Source organism: Centruroides sculpturatus, unplaced genomic scaffold (assembly GCF_000671375.1).
Source record: "Centruroides sculpturatus isolate CEXI.00-Female unplaced genomic scaffold, Cexi_2.0 scaffold2248, whole genome shotgun sequence".
Lineage (NCBI taxonomy): Eukaryota > Metazoa > Arthropoda > Arachnida > Scorpiones > Buthidae > Centruroides > Centruroides sculpturatus.
Window position 1 is genome coordinate 13,142 of NW_019386608.1, and position 15,186 is coordinate 28,327.

The 15,186-nt window shown below is 33.8% G+C and overlaps 1 protein-coding gene across 1 annotated transcript; it reads right to left on the reverse strand.

Annotated features, from left to right (window-relative positions):
* Positions 1-3,259: 3,259 nt before the first annotated feature.
* Positions 3,260-13,659, reverse strand: LOC111615410 (UPF0488 protein CG14286-like). The gene is made up of 5 exons (XM_023356825.1): positions 13,342-13,659; positions 13,200-13,268; positions 6,948-7,026; positions 6,735-6,869; positions 3,260-3,435 (listed from the first exon to the last, which is right to left on the reverse strand). Exons 1-5 carry the CDS (start codon positions 13,360-13,362, stop codon positions 3,281-3,283), a joined length of 459 nt encoding a protein of 152 aa, XP_023212593.1. The 5' UTR covers positions 13,363-13,659; the 3' UTR covers positions 3,260-3,280.
* Between the last annotated feature and the right edge of the window lie 1,527 nt (positions 13,660-15,186).

Genomic DNA, 15,186 nt, shown 5'->3' on the forward strand with positions numbered 1-15,186 from the left:
TTTATATATATAAAAGACTGTTTTTCTAAGTAATCTAGAATCTAGCTGCAAGGACCCGCTTCGCTGGGCAAAAAGTAACGATAGTGAAGATTAAGATAATTATATTATAGCCAACCTTACCCGTTTTCACAGAATGCAAGAATTAGGTCCCCCGTTTCCAGATTAATTAGAGAATTTTTACGAGTCTAAAAATATGTTCGATTTCCCGCAAAAACGCAAAAAACCACCTGTAAATCTTGCATGCCGCTTTATGTTATCACTTCCTTTGTTACTCAACACTTCCATTGTTAATACTTCCACTGTTACACATCTTCGAAGTCAACCACTTTCAACCCCATATCTCCCACACCCTTATAGCAAAGAATGCAAAAATTAGGTCCCCCGTTTCCAGACTAATTAAAGAATTTTTATGTCCAGTCAAATGACCTATTTTCAATTTGATCAATTTTCTGGAACATTTACAATCGTTCTATAATCGAACCAATTCAAATACAAATTCGAATTTAAACAGTTCGAACATTTTTAAAATCGAAATAGAAAATCTTCGAAGTCAACCACTTTAAGCCCCCATATCTCCTGCACCCTTATAGCTATCGAGACGCAACCACCATAGTGCACGAATGGAGACTTGGGGCTACTACCACATACAAACACCATTCATGTACGATGTGTAGTTTTGGATGAAAAGTGAAATATAGGGACACACATGTCCATTTATATATATATATATAGATTGTGATTTCAGATACAGATACTGAAGGAATTATACGAGGCATGTTCAGAAAGTAAGTGTATTGTGACCATAATGGGCTGCGATTTTTTTTGTTTTTTGAGGGTTGGCAACACTAAGTGGTAGAGAGAGATCTCCTGATTGAGTGAGCATTTCAGGAACACTGTAGTATGTAAAATCACATTGTAGTATCCAGTTGCATGAAAGATGTCTAAGAAATCTTACCAAGTGCGAGCCATGTGCTGTGATCTGCCTCCTATTCACAGAAGGAATAACACCTACCAAAATTTTTTTGTGAAACAAAACAGTTTATGGCAAAGGTGTTATGAACAGAATGAGTGTGTTTAAGTAGTGTAGGAAGTTTAGTGGAGGCAGAACAAATGTTCATGACGAACAGAGGAGTGAAAGACCTTCCATTTTGACTGATGAGTTGGTGCAAAAAATTGAGGAAACTGTTCATGAAGACCACCAATTGACAATGGATGAAATTTCTGCAATATTTCCACATCTCTCCAGTACTTTCTTATATGAGACACTCACAGAACGCCCATCCTCACACAACCTTAGCCACCAAGGCGCTCTTGGACTCATTTGGTTGGGATGTTTTGAACCACCTCCCTGTATTCCCGACTTGGCGCCTTCAGATTATCATCTTTTCACCTCCCCGAAGGCACACATGGGTGGAATTAAATTTTCAACTGACGAGCAGATACAGAAAGGTTCTGAAGGGGGAAGGAGCTGGTGGGAGAGTTCTTCAAGGAGGGCATAAAGAAGCTTGTGCCACGGCTCAACACATGCATTAATGGAATGACAATTATGTGGAAAAATAGTCAATAAGTGTATCAACAATATCCTCTAATTTTTTTTCAAATACACTTTTTTTAAAAAAATATAAAAATCTAGTAAACTTACTTTCTGAACATGCCTCATAATATAAATTTTACTTACTTGTTAGTGTTATTTGACAATATATATTGGATTTACTTGAATGAATGGAGTTAGCATGTAGCTATCCACTTTTAAAATAAAGAACTCTCTATACAGACTGATAACATGTTGAGAATGGAATACAAAACATTAAAAATAATTTAAACATAGGATGTGTTAACAGACTTAATTATCATGAATGATCTTACATTTAATAACATATGGGATTAAAAAACATTACATCATACTAATTGTATTATTCAATTTTAATTTTTTTTAAGTTGATAAATATAACTGGAGGCAGCCATGTTGCTTTGTCAGAGCTCACAATATCCACAACCCAATGAGTGCAATGTGCATCATTGTTGCACTGATGAACTCATTGGTGAATATCAGAACACTGATGCACTATTTGATGCATAGTGGAATGTATCCAATGTTTTCCATGTCAGAGTTTTTTTTTATTCCAGTTTGAACTCAAATCCACGATCTCTCTCAAAAGGTACTTTCCACAAATAATTTTAAGAACCCAGCAACAACACACTTTATAGAACTTTAAATCCATGATGATTTACTGAACAATACTCTTTGAAATGCCTGTTATTTCAGCAATTTTATGAATATTACATTCAACTCAAGCTTTGAATAATTTTCAAATCACATTTGCCATTTTGCTTGTCAAATACAAACTATTGAATGGAGAACAATAAAATATGCATGGTTACTGCTAATACTACTATCCACCACAAACCATATATGCCTGTTATGTTCAGGTTGCAAATGCAGATTACATACTGTGTAATCAAATTGCAAATATTGTACCTTAATATCAAACCACCACATTTATCATTAAGTATAAAAATCCTTTAATGTGTTATAATTATCTTTAATTTTATTAATCAATATATAAGATAAAAAATATATATTATTGTGACGTTGACACAATGCCAGGCTACAATTTTTAATCATATTTTTAATTTTAATTTAAAATATATACTCCCTACGTCATATTAGTAATGTCTTGCCCTGTACATCATACTTTCCTCTTAGCAATAGAGTTGTGTGTCATCTAACATTCATCTAAATTTTTGAATTGAAATAATGTGACTTCCAATGCAAACTAGAAGTTCATATGGAAATCTTGGGGCAGAAGGTCCCAATTAACTATATATCTGGTCTCAACTTTCATCTAACTTCGTTCTCTAGATTAAGGAAGGATAGACAGACAAATTCCTACTGTCATATGTATGTCTAAGTCTACAATTTTTTCAAATTGCAACCCAATTCCCAAGAATAAAACTAGCATATTTTTCAGATTTTCCATATCCTTTACTCATGGTGAGAAGCACTTTTTTAAATTATAACTTTCGGAAGGTTATAATTTAAAATCTTTGTATGTAATATTTATAGAAAAAAAAACTGAATATAGCAGTTAAGACAACTCAAAATTATTTTTATACCTTCTTAGTTACATTAAATGTAATTATCAAAAATAAAGAACTATTTTTGTTTTAAAAAGTTTCTTTTAAATTATAACTAAGAAATAAGTATTATACTGTACAATACTTAATAAAATTCGAATATTAACATAATACCACAATATACAGTAATTTAAATAAATTTTTATTCAAAATTTAAAAAGTTAGATTCATTATTAGGTGTAGGAAAATTAAATTTGAAATATGATGAAGTCTCTTCTTCAGATTTTTTTACATGCTTTCTTAAAAATTTTGATCCCAATTCATCTTTACACGCAGAAATTTTCATTTTGCTCTTATCTGAAAAAAAATCATCATTGTATTAAAACTTGTGGGAATTGTACTCACAAATAAACAATATACAGGGTGATAGGAAAATGTCTGGGTTAGAAAGGATGAATATAAAAGGATTTGCAGTACAATGCTTGTCTGGAAATGCTGCATGAAGGTGGCAGAGGGCCCTGTGTAGGGCAGTCGAAACAAGCTGGCAATGCAGAAAGCTGTCATTCCCTGCTGTGATTTCATACAGCATGAAGCGCTTCACGAATGCTGAACTAGCAGATATCCATCTGACATATGGAGCTGCGAATGAAAATGGGAGAGCTGCACATTGTACAGAGAATGATTTCCCAACAGAAAAATACAGAATCATCAAATTTTCAAGCAAGTGCACAGACAGCTTTGTGAAAGTGGGTCCTTCAATGCCAGCAGACATGATGTGGGCAGGCCTCGCTCAGCAAGAACAGTGTGAGTGGAAGAAGTCATCGTACGTGAAGTTGAGCACAATCCTTCCACAAGCACAAGAGCTGTTTCCCGTAGACTGGGTGTGAGACAGTTGCTTGTATGGGAGATTTTGCATGCCGAAGGTATGCACCCATATCATTTACAAAGAGTGCAGGCATTGATACAGGCAGATTTTCCTCTCCATGTAAACTTTTCACAATTTGCAACAGGCTGCTGTACAGCCCAACTTCCCTTCATACATGTTAACAGATGAGGCAATGTTCACTCGAGAGGGTGTATTTAACAGTCACAATGCTCATGTTTGGAAATATGACAATCTGCATGTGACAAGACCTCATGCTTATCAGCAGAGATTTAGTGTCAATGTGTGGGCGGATATGGTGCATGAATACATGATTGGGCCATACATCCTACCTCACCACTTGGATGGCCTGAAATACCCCATAATCTTGCAACGGGTCTTGCCCGAACTGCTGGCCGTTGTGTCTCAGTGCGTCTGGAGACGTATCTGGTTCCAGCATAATGGAGTGCCAGCACATTTTAGCTGTGATGTCAGGAATTACCTGGATGCTACTTATCGACACCAGTGGATTGGTCGAGGTGGACCTGTTCCCTGGCCGCCACAATCACTAGATCTGTCCTGCTTGGATTTCTTTCTGTGGGGTCACTTGAAAAGCATCATCTACGATATCCGTGGACTCCAATGTCTATCTCGTTGCTAGATTGGCTGTTGCTGCTGGCGATGTGCAGGACATGGCTGGTGTTTATGCTAATGTATGCCATTCCATGTGGCGGCGATGTGTAGCTTGTATTATGGTTGGTGGTCGCTCTTTCAAGCATTTGTGTGACACGTCAATTTAATGAATGGCTTGTTACATTTGTTTGTGTCTCTTTACACTTTCTTTACTCTCCAGGACTTTCATGCGCTGTTTCCAGACAAGCATTGTACTACGAATTCTTTTATATTTATCCCCTCTAACCCTCTTTAAATTTTGGCCAGACATTTTCTGATCACCCTATAGTATTAAAAATAATGTTAATGAAACAAAATTAACAGTATTACATTGTAAACTAACAACAAATTTATAATTACAATGTATACATTATATTATCAGATTAGCAGTAAGTATGTATGTTATTTTACTTCTATTTTGTTTGAAATATAATTGTGTATCATCAAATACATTCTAAGATCCTTTTATAGATATCTTATTCTAATAAAACTAGGAAAACATGCAGGGGTGCAATAATTATTTTTTTAACAAACAGATGTGTGTGTACAAAGTTCTCAAAAAACTGTACACACACATTTGTACACTAAATATTATTTCTAATTTATACTCTTACCTGTTTATTATGTAAATGATATTCAAATTATACATTAAAAATGAACTTTACATGTCTTATGTTTTGTATTCATAACATAAAGTCTCTGGTAAGTATAAGTCTATGTTAATATATTGGATGATCAAACAGCCTTTCTGAGTAGTAGTACTAGGGGTTCTGGGTAATGCCATTGGCCCCAGAATAACTAATCATTTGTCGTGTGTGCTTGGCTGATAGTGATGCCAAGTGTTATGCCAGACTAAAGTGAAGGCACATCTACACAAACTTATAATTATTGTTGTTATATTTTAAATTAACTGTTGCAATGTCTGGAAAATGTCTTACACCACAAAAGGGAACTTTTATAATGGAAATTTACATAAAGAAGAAAAGTTACTAAAGATAAAGATATTAACTTATACTGGAACTAGAAAGAATTAAACAAATTACCATCTTTTTAAATATTCCAGCAAATAATTTAATATTGTAAAAATGTTTTTGATCATCTTTAACGATGTTCATCAGTTAAATAATAAAGTAAATATATAAAAAAAGTTGTTACTAAAGATTCTTTAGTAACAGCTTTTTTACTAAAGAATCTTCTTTAGTAAAAAAGAAAGATTTTCAACTTTTTTCATCATATGGTGAGACAATCTCGCCATCGGACAGAAAAATCAACAAAAAGAAATTTTAAAATATACCATCGCCAGAGGGCAGCTTCAAAAAATCGACATATTCCCACGCCTATTCTAGTAGATATAAAGCAGAACCACCCCATTGGCTAGATGGATGAAGAGTAAAGACATCTGCATGTCACTGATTCCTTTTAATTGGGTGTTTTTGTTTTTTAAAGGCTTTTTTTTACCTCTGGCAGCATGAAGCCTAAAAAGGAAGGCCTGTCGCCATGAATGTGTATATGTAAAGTCTGGAATGCAAAATAAATGGTTGTCCCTTTTGGGCAGATTTGTCTTCGATTTGATTAATTATTTTATTTTTCTTCAATGCTTAGAGTCAATCATGAGAATCTGGGTGATCAATTGTCTAATTTCATGAGTTTTCTTTAAAATGTTTTAATATGATAACCAGTTTATTTCTTTCATATATTGAGTGTATCTTTTCAATATTTAGAAATGTTATAAGAACAGTCAATGTTTTTTTTTTTTTTTTTTAAATTTTTCAAATACTTAAATATTTTATTTTACTCTATAAAACAGATATTTTTTCCTTCATTTTGACTCTACCATATAGCATTAAGCCTTTTTTCCATGCTCATTATGGGGTCAACCAGATGGTGGGGGATGGGGGTCTGACTAGTGACCACCCATGAAAAATTTGAGATTGCTCACCCTGGATTCAATCCAGATTGCTAGAACAGTAGACTGATGACCTTAACTCCCTCAGCTATCTTAAAAAAAGCCTGTGATGTAGTTTGTCAAAGGCATTTTTCTTGAACAAAAAGTCTTGTAGAAGTTTAGCATTTTTGCCTTTTATGTAAAAGTTTATGAACTGATATAAAAAGTAATATTTACCTAACTTAAACTGCTTCTCTTCACTTTTCATTTTACTTCGATAATCTCCAAATGCTTGCCTCATAACCTGTCTTTTCTTTACATGTGGAGCCTTTGGGTTCCTAAGAACTTTCAGTATTTTCATTGAATCTTCAGCTGCATTGAGGTTATGATATTTATTTAAAATAAATTTTTAATAAAATTTCATAACTTTAAATAAGATTTACTAATTACTTTGCCTTGAATTCAATTTATCTGATGATAAAGAAATCTGTAACTGTTCAATACACCAAAGCAGTTCAGTTTCAAAATCCTAAATAAGAAATTAAGTTTTAAAATATTATAAATTATTTTCCATATTTCAGTAAATTACAGTAGTCACCATTGAACTTAGACCAGGCTGCATTTAACATGTCATCCAATAAATAGGTTTAAAAAAAGTAGCTTTGATTCATTGCACGAACCTTTTACTTAATTTAAAACAAATATACAGTAATTAATCTTTATTTTTGCTAAATATGAACTTGATATCTTGCAAGTTTAGAGCCAGTCAAACTTGAGTTACAGGCATCAAAAAACAGACTGCTGCATCACCCATGTCAATGAACATAGACCAGCTGATAATTTGCATTTAAATAATGTTACAATTGCAGTATTTCTGAAACAACTGATTATTTTAGCCTCACTTTAGCCTGCAGTAATCCTGTGAATGATATAAGGTGCTTTTTTACTTTATTTACAAACACCTTTTCCTTTTTGTCTACAATGACCAGCAGAAAAGCTGTTTCAGAAGATTTAAGGAATGCTATCATTGCTGAACAAAGTTGTGGCATGTCTGAGAGAGCTATTAGAAAAGAGCTAATGCTAAGCAAGACAACAGTACACCAGATTATTGTTTATTACACTAACCATGGCCATGTTATACCTATCAAAGCTGCTGGACATAAGTGAAAAATTTCAAAAGTTGATGATAGGAGTTTTAAAAGAATCGTAAAAAAACAACTGCTGTGCCACAGATATTGAATGATACATTCTTTCCAGTTGTATCATTCAATACAGATACATTCTTTCCAGTTGTATCTGTTTTGACAACATGCAGGAGACTGCAAGAAATGCATTCCAGTTCTATGCAGCATGTGAAAAACCTTTGTTAACAGCACATCAAAAGAAATGGGTACAGTCACCAAAGAACATCTTTCCTGGTCTCAACAAAAATGGCATGAAATTCTGTGGTCTGATAAATCAAACTTTGAATTATCAGCAACAGACAAAAGCAAACATGTCATTCGATCTGCTAATGAAGCTAATGATCCATTGTTGTTAAACCACTCAGTGAAGTTTCCTGCCAGCATCATGGTTTGAGGATGTATGAGTGCCAGTGGTATGGGTCAGTTGACATTTGTTGATAGAACACTTACTTCAGAGCAATACATTAACATTCTAAAACAGTGTTTACTTCTGTCCATAGCAAAGCTATATCCAAATAGGAACCTGCATTTTCCAGCAGGATGGTGCCACATGTCATACAAGCAGAAAAAAAAAACAGTGGCTTGCATAAAAGAACATAGAAGTTCTTCCTTGGACATCCAACAGCCCAGATCTTTCACCAATTGAGAATGTGTGGAACATTATGAAGAGATGTTTGCAAAAAAAACACCCTTGGACATTGAAGGACTAAAAGATACCATACTAACTAACTATCTGGATGGCAGATGAATATGAACACCTAGTCAACAGCATGCCAAAACGTATGGAAGGTGTTTTGCCTGCAAAAGGTGATGCAATAAAATATAAAATATGCAATCTATGTTCATTTATAGGAGTGATGCAGCAGTCTGTCTTTTGATGCCTGTGACTCAAGTTTGACTGACTCAATCTTGTTAAACCTGCAAGATATCAAGTTCATATTTAGCAAAAATAAAGATTAATTACTGTATATTTGTTCTAAATTATATAAACATTCATGCAATGAATCAAAGCTACTTTTTTTAAACCTATTTATTGGATGACATGTTAACTGCAGTCTAGTCTAAGTTCAGTGGTGACTACTGTACTGTATAATCTTGATTTAACCTAAATATAACAAAATTATGCAATAAGTAAAAATATCATAATGTTTGTTTAGTTATGGCAATGCAACACTTGGGCGATCTGCCTAGGGGGATGCCTTTCAGGAGGTCTTTTTAATTAAGGGAAACTGGACCCTAATTTGGCATTACAGATGTGGAAAAACCCAGAAAACTCCACATGGCCAGCCCATCCAAGCAAGGTGCGAATCCACGACTGAACTCCCAGTGTTCAGGGAATGAAGACCACTTGTTCACTGGTGGGCAAAAAATAACATAAAACTCAAAAAATATGTCATTCTCAAAGTCAATTGCATTCAGTAGTAGTAGGGAGGGAAGGGAAAATAAAATGGAAATTCTTGATTTATATTAGACATTTAATAGTTTAATTTCAAAACATTAAATATTGATGATAAATATATTATATAACAAATTAATATTTGATGATTATATAAATTTTTAACTCTTATTAGCATTTTACAATGGATACACATTTTAACATTAGTGTTACCATTCTATATAAAGTAACTTATTAAAGATACAGTAATTTTTTTACATTTTTATACTCTTTTGTAATTGTTATATTTTTATTTTGTTAATAATTTATTAATCATATGCCATGTACAATAGGATCTTATTAAAGTCACATTAAATAGAATGGTAACACAAATATCAAGCAGAAGTTAGAAGGGCTAGAGCATTAAAAAAAATTAATGGCTACACATGAATAAATATCAAATAAAAACTTAAGGATATTCATATCTAAAGAAAGCATTTCTTATACTTTAAATATTTTAATCAAATCAGTCAAAAGTTATCTTATATTTAAATAATTATTGTTATTCTGTAAGACATTATATAGTACTCAAATGTTGATGCACTTATTATCAGGTTTTAGCTTATCTGAAAATAGTTTGCATCTTAGATTTGATGTAATGTGTCAAAATTAGCAACATCTAGTGCCATGCATCTTATTTATCTATCATTAAAGTCACTAATTCCATTTCATCATTTTAATGATTTCATTAGACCAATGTTTATACAGTGGAACCTCGCTTAACGAGCAAAACAAATTTGTGAAAAAAATGCCTCGCTTAACAAGTGACATATTGCATAACGAGTGATAAGGAGAAGGGCAGTCCTGGATTGTGCACATACTCCATCAGTCTGTATTTAGCACTTGTTCCATTAGCATCTTAGGGTCGAGTTATAAACTTCATAACGTATCCGTAAATGTTTGCTACACTGGATATCTATAACAATAGTTATAAAATACCAAAAGCCGTTTCCTTATCCTTTAAGGAACAAACTTTTTTTACAGCTTACGAAGCAGTTCATTGTGAGAATGTGCAAAATCATTGGCTGATGTTGCCAGATCTAACACTATAATTATTTATTCATTTTATCATTTTTCTATTTTTTTATGATCAAAGTAATTCTTATCTTAAAATTTTATATTGTTCAGAAGTAGCATTGTCAGTCAAAAGATACATTTCAACCAATTTGTTGCTTCCAGCACAACTTATGATTGTATAGTGACTGACTTAGTTCATGCACAGTTCGTAAATTCGCCATATCCCTACCGTAAGTTTGGTTGACCCAACTTTTCTTACCGAATACGGTATGACCATACGGTTACATTACAGAGTTTATAACTCGACCCTTAGTGTCACTAGTAATCACATATTTTTCCAAACTTGTGTTCAGACATATTACATATAAACATCAACAATCATAGCCCATTATATAATAAACATGCCAAACAATATGTCAAATTCTTGGGCTATGTAAAGGCTATAATTAAATACAGTATAATTTTCTTTGAATACATGTTATACATAAAATATTTGAGTATTTTCAGCATGGAATGCATTACTGTATATTACATTCATTTATATGGGAAAAATTGTTTCACTTAACAAGTGTTTCACATTAAGAGCAAGATTCTGGAACGAATTATGCTCATTAAGTGAGGTTCCATTGTAGTAGTAAATATTTGAGGTCAACTTAGTTCAATTTCTAGTCTGTTACAGTAACATCCTAAGTCAGGCATGGCCAACATACGGCCCGTCTAATGAATTTATGTGGCCCATGATCAATCTTTCAATATTGGCTACTCAAGTCCAAATAGCTCGATGAAAAATTCTGACACCTAAAAAACAAAAAAAAAAGTTTCAACAACTCACTGTGCGTTTAGAGTTAACCCTCCATTACAAATCTCGTAAGTACAGTGTAGAATGTTGATAAAGAATGATGATGTGAAAAATGTATCTAATCTCTATCTACAATTTAGTCTCTACGGGGTGACATCACAATGAGATCTCGCACGACCTCAAAATCTTCCTAGGGCAGCCTCTGGTTTGGCCCATGGAAAAAGTTTTCTTTCTAATTTGGCCTGGGGGCAAAAACTGTTGGCCACCCGTCCTAAGTACTTAGATGAAGATCCCAGAAAATGTGCAGCAGGCTTTCAAGAAAGGTTACATTGATGCTTTAAACAGCATTAAGGATGAGTACAGGAAGGAAGATGTGAACATCAAATCCAAGTTGATTCAGAAGAATCCACCACTGAAGACAATAATACTTTACTTGATTTTATTTGAAAATTTGTTCAATATTTACTACACAAATAGTTTATTGATATAAAATTGTCTCAAGTTGTCTATTTTTCAAAAACAAACAAAAAAAAAACGTGGTTGAGTAAATTGAAATAAATATGGTAAATGTAACTAATAGTATAATTATTATTAGGTAAAGATTGATTCGTATCTAAAACTTTCTGGTATTTTTCTCTTAATGCCAGCCAATATGTACAGCAACAGGTAAGATTCAAGCTCTGAATGAGAGATTTCACATCACCTCAGAATTGTTGACCCTTCACAAGATATTCACCTCCAAAGGTTAGTATTTAACATATATCAGTATACTGCCTACTTGCACTTTGATGCAAGCAATAGCAAGCACCTCAGTGCCCATATGGGAGAGCCCCATACCCCCTAAAACTAGATAACATCAAGTGACAATGACTATGAACAATGGGCTACTCAAAGCTGGCACAGTCACTTTGGCTAACTAGTTAAACATGTTAGTCTCAGTGGAGGAATGTGGGCGACGGTATCGCACATCGGACTAATGTTGCAACTGGCATTAACAGAAAAGAACCACTTTCCTAAAGCATCAGTTTTATTTTATTCTAAAATGCATCTGATAACATTAGAATAAAATCAAAATCTTTTATAATTTTACTTCAGATACTTCAAATTATGGTGAACATCAAATTAACTGTATATAATTTAAGTCTAGTGAAACTAGAATAAGTTTCATAACTTATTCAGCTTATTTAATATTGAATGATTGAATTCTTTTATGAGGCAAAGATTGATTGTTAATGATCTACATTCAGATATTTTGTAAATATGAGTTATGAAACTTATACAGTAGAGCGTCGATTATCCGAAAGCCAATCATCCGAAAGAATTCCAGTCGGCAAATTTAAATTTTCACCAGTGCTGTGGCGCTGCAATCTTTTGACCACTCAAATATTTTACGTTTTTGATACTAAATTAACTTCTGAAGTATAATTTTTTATTGTTTTTATATTTATCAATATATTCATTTTGTTCGTACAAAATAAAAAAATAATTTTTAACGATACAATAGTCTTCGTTAGGCTTAACATCGACGAAAATTCAACGAGAAGCGACACCCAACGGAGAAAAATGCCAAGATGGGATAAATTAATATATTTTTTCATACATAATCGGTTATCCGAAATATCGATCTTCCGAACAACCCCAGTCCCCAATTGAATTGGATAATCGACGCTCTACTGTATTTATAAAATAACTCCACTAAGACAATCATGTTTAACTATTTAACAAAACAAATATGCTGGCTTTAAGTAACCCACTTGTAGAGTACTTGATGTTATGTAGTTGTAGTGGGGTGTAAGGCTTGCTCCCACACCCCACTACAACTACAGGTGCAAAGGTGGTGTTCACTATTGCTTGCACCAAAGCAGGCAACGACACATGGAGCATCGGTCAATGCAAGCAATACTGACCAACACGGAGAATAAGTACACAGTAAAAACTAATCTTTGGAAGCAAATATTTTGAAAAAAGTCACATATACAGGTATGATTCCTTTGACTTTTTTTTTGCTGGCACAGGAAGGTCTCAATTCTGGATAGGTGGGAAATTCTTCATTTAAAGTTCACATCTTACCAACTCACTGAACTTCCTAAAGGTGAAAACCCAATTGTTGTAAATCAAAAGGGATATTCAAAGTTAAAAGTTGACAGAATATTTTTAATTGGGATTAGTTATCATAACCAAACCATGCAAGCACATAAGTATAACCATGTTCTTTCCTAACGGTGTTATTAAAGTTATTCTTAATCAACATATTAAAGGTAACTTACTGTCGTTGTATCTTGATCACTCGTCTCATTCTGAATTATCTGTGGAGGTAGTTTTTTCGTTTTCGATTTCTACAATATTACATGAAAATTAAATTAATTTTAAACTGTATTTTACACAAAAATACTTCACCTTTAAACTTACATTACTTGTCGAAGCTGTCATTTATAAAATATATTTTTACTACAGTTTCAATTAAACTTGGAAAACGATTACAAACGTGTATAAGTTGCTATCCGTATATTTAAAATAAGATCAAACGCCATCTATAAACTTGTCACAATGTCATTTATAACTAAATTTTGTTTAAAATATTATAAATTTGTAATATTTTATGTAATTATTTATTATTATAAAATATCCTAAATAATTTTAAAAAGTTTTTATTTATTTAATTTCTAGAGGCCTCCGCTTCTCTCGCTCGACCGCCCTACGGGCATCCCCGATTTGTTCATATCAGTTGTAACCGTTTATTTTCGAACATTTCTTAAACGCGTTCGATCTATAAATTTCTGAACAAAAATTTATACATTTATTACTGACAAATCGGCATTATTATATATAGGAAATTTTCAAATGATGGCGTGGTAGCGAGTCATTATGCACTCGAGGTCGACTCTATTTTTTATTTTTCAAACAGCTCACATTATCATAATTTAAGGCAAAAGGGGGTTAATTAGTTCATTCTACCACCTGAGCAATAAAAGGATTTTTAAAATGCCTATTGAGTTCGGTCATATTAGTAATGAGGCGGAATCTGATATATCCAAACCAGACCACTGAAAAATTTCTAAAAATCCGATCCTGACTCGATTCCGGATTCCTCGGAGTAGAAGGCACACACTTTTGCTATGTGCCTATCCGGTTTTCACACGGAAACCAATTACTTTATAATGTGTTTCATCAATGTGTAATGTGTGTCAATCAATGTTGAAGATTAATATTACATAGAAGGTACAGTACGTAATTATTTACGTACTGTACCTTGTATGTATGTAAAATATTAATCTTGAACATTGATTGTCTAATGCGGTGTTTTTCAAACTGTGGTACGTGTATCAATGCTGATACGCCGACAAATGCCAAGTGGTAGGTGAGGCTTTGGCTGATTGAACTGTCGTGAATTTTTAAAATTTATTTATTGATTGATGTATAAATCGATGCTACTAAATTGGGGTGTTAAAATTGCTCTATTCGAAGATTGAATCTACAAACAAATATTAAAAACAGACAAAACAGGGGACAGTCCCCTGAAATCGGGGACGTCTGGTCATCCTAATGTTTAGGTGTTAGCTTAGACCAGTGATGGGCAAACTACGGCCCGCGGGCCAGATGCGGCCCCCTGAAATGTTCTATCCGGCCCGCGCGACATTATTCCTAATCTGACGAGTAAAAAAGAATACAGGCTGTGGTGGTTGATGCACCACTTAACTTGAGTGTTCGTTGATTATATAAAATAACCGAAGCTTTATATCTCACCATGAAAGTTTATTTACAATCATGTACAAAATTTTGTTTTACACTTATTGAGTAAAAGCTCGATCGGTTACAAGTATGCTTCGGTACAGAACATCCACTCGTCGTGCGTAGCGTAGCCGAAAGAGAGAAAAAGAAATATGGCAGACGGCCTGCACATGTTTTTATAGCACCACCTGGATTTTCAGATGCAGCGCTAGGTTACCATTATATTGGCCCGGCTAAAGTTTTCTTCTTTTCCTTTGGCCCGCTCTTTATAAAAAGTTTGCCCATCACTGGCTTAGACGGTCAAGGTGGCAGCTACCGCTCTGAGGGACTCGGGTTCGAATCCACACAGGTCGATAAATCCCAGAAATTTTTCGGGGTTGTCTGTTTGGATATGTCGGGCCCCGTCCCTCACCATCCGGCCGCCTCAATGTGGGCCTGACCGAACCCATAATGAGCTTGCTAATGGAGACCCTCTTAGTGCCCACGGCACAGAAAGAGAGAAAAAAAGGGCCCTCTTGTTGCCTA

What these genes read in the sequence shown, in the direction of transcription:
- LOC111615410 (XM_023356825.1), bottom strand. Translation starts at nt 13,362, where the DNA reads ATGACAGCTTCGACAAGTAAT. An exon ending in TGACAGCTTCGACAAGTAAT is followed by an intron (nt 13,269 to 13,341) that starts GTAAGTTTAAAG and finishes GTAATATTGTAG; the next exon opens with AAATCGAAAACGAAAAAACT. An exon ending in GTGATCAAGATACAACGACA is followed by an intron (nt 7,027 to 13,199) that starts GTAAGTTACCTT and finishes TTTCTTATTTAG; the next exon opens with GATTTTGAAACTGAACTGCT.